General features: G+C 39.9%; 1 protein-coding gene across 2 annotated transcripts in view; it reads right to left on the reverse strand.

Moving 5' to 3' along the window:
• pard6gb (par-6 family cell polarity regulator gamma b) overlaps nucleotides 1-1,038 on the reverse strand; it is a 42,774-nt gene that overhangs the window by 4,755 nt on the left and 36,981 nt on the right. The window contains exon 3 of one of the 2 annotated variants that reach the window (XM_015047847.1): nucleotides 16-68. In XM_015047847.1, the coding sequence (XP_014903333.1) occupies nucleotides 16-68 (53 nt within the window). Of the gene's footprint in view, nucleotides 1-9; nucleotides 69-1,038 lie in introns of both variants that reach the window. The other variant, XM_015047922.1, reaches the window with a different exon arrangement.

Below are 1,038 nucleotides of genomic sequence, written 5' to 3' on the forward strand. Positions count from 1 at the left end.
AAGCGTCACCACCGCCTTCTTTTTACGAGTCAAGGTGTTGGTGCCAAAGGTGGTGTAGTCGACCTCTTCTGCAAACAAACGCAAGAAAAGAAAGATAGGACAGGAAAAATTAGAAACAAAAAAAAATAAATCTTCACGTTAGGTGACTGCTATGTTAATGGAGCATTCAACATTTAGTTCACTTTAATCAAACATTAGTTTGATTTTCTAGACAGTTTCAATTGGGGAGATGTGAATGCATCGAACTTTGATGCAGGCCAAAAAAGCAAACTCTGGTCTGCTTCCAAATCTAGGTCTTGATTACCGTATTTTCCGGACTATAAGCCGGACCCCACATTTAAAAAAAACAAACAAAACAACAACAACAAAAAACAGTAGCCATACATGCATAAGCAACACCTGACTATAAGCCGGACCCCACATTTAAAAAAACAAAACAAAAATAGTACACTCAAAATGGATCCCAATATATATACACCTCAAATTCTCATAATGATCCCAGTATTATTTAAAAAACAAAAAAATATATTTTTTTCCCCCTTAATGCTATTTAATTGATCAACAACATACGCGGTCATAAAAATCTATCCTTGCTCGGACATGTCCAGGATGTCCGCTTCGAGTCCACGGCTGTGAAGCAACGCATCGGTTAGTGTGCGTTACCCAGAAGGCAGTTGGGCACAAGACCGTGAGTGAAACAATGACTGGGGCAGGCTGCTATATAAAGTACAGGAGCGTCATTTGTAAAATATGGGACGAGTCCCTAATCGATGGGGCGGGTGGCAACCACCTCCGGCTAAACGTTTGAGTAAACATCCACAGCTTCCAGAAGAAGGAAGCATACAATAACGCAGGGCATTCTGGGTGAATACAGTCTAAACAAATGCTAGCGTAACACTAGTGAGAGGAATGGCTCAAGATATTTTACCAAATAGACAAAAGAGAAATCTTATACTTGCTAAATTCTGACTCTACTCCATGTTTGTTTACATTTTGGGAAGAAGGAAGTTGCGCTCTTGTCTTCTTCGGGATGTTTTC

The sequence above is a fragment of the Poecilia latipinna genome, unplaced genomic scaffold, assembly GCF_001443285.1.
Source record: "Poecilia latipinna isolate Pla-1442-1.1 unplaced genomic scaffold, P_latipinna-1.0 Scaffold3, whole genome shotgun sequence".
In the NCBI taxonomy this organism is placed as follows: domain Eukaryota; kingdom Metazoa; phylum Chordata; class Actinopteri; order Cyprinodontiformes; family Poeciliidae; genus Poecilia; species Poecilia latipinna.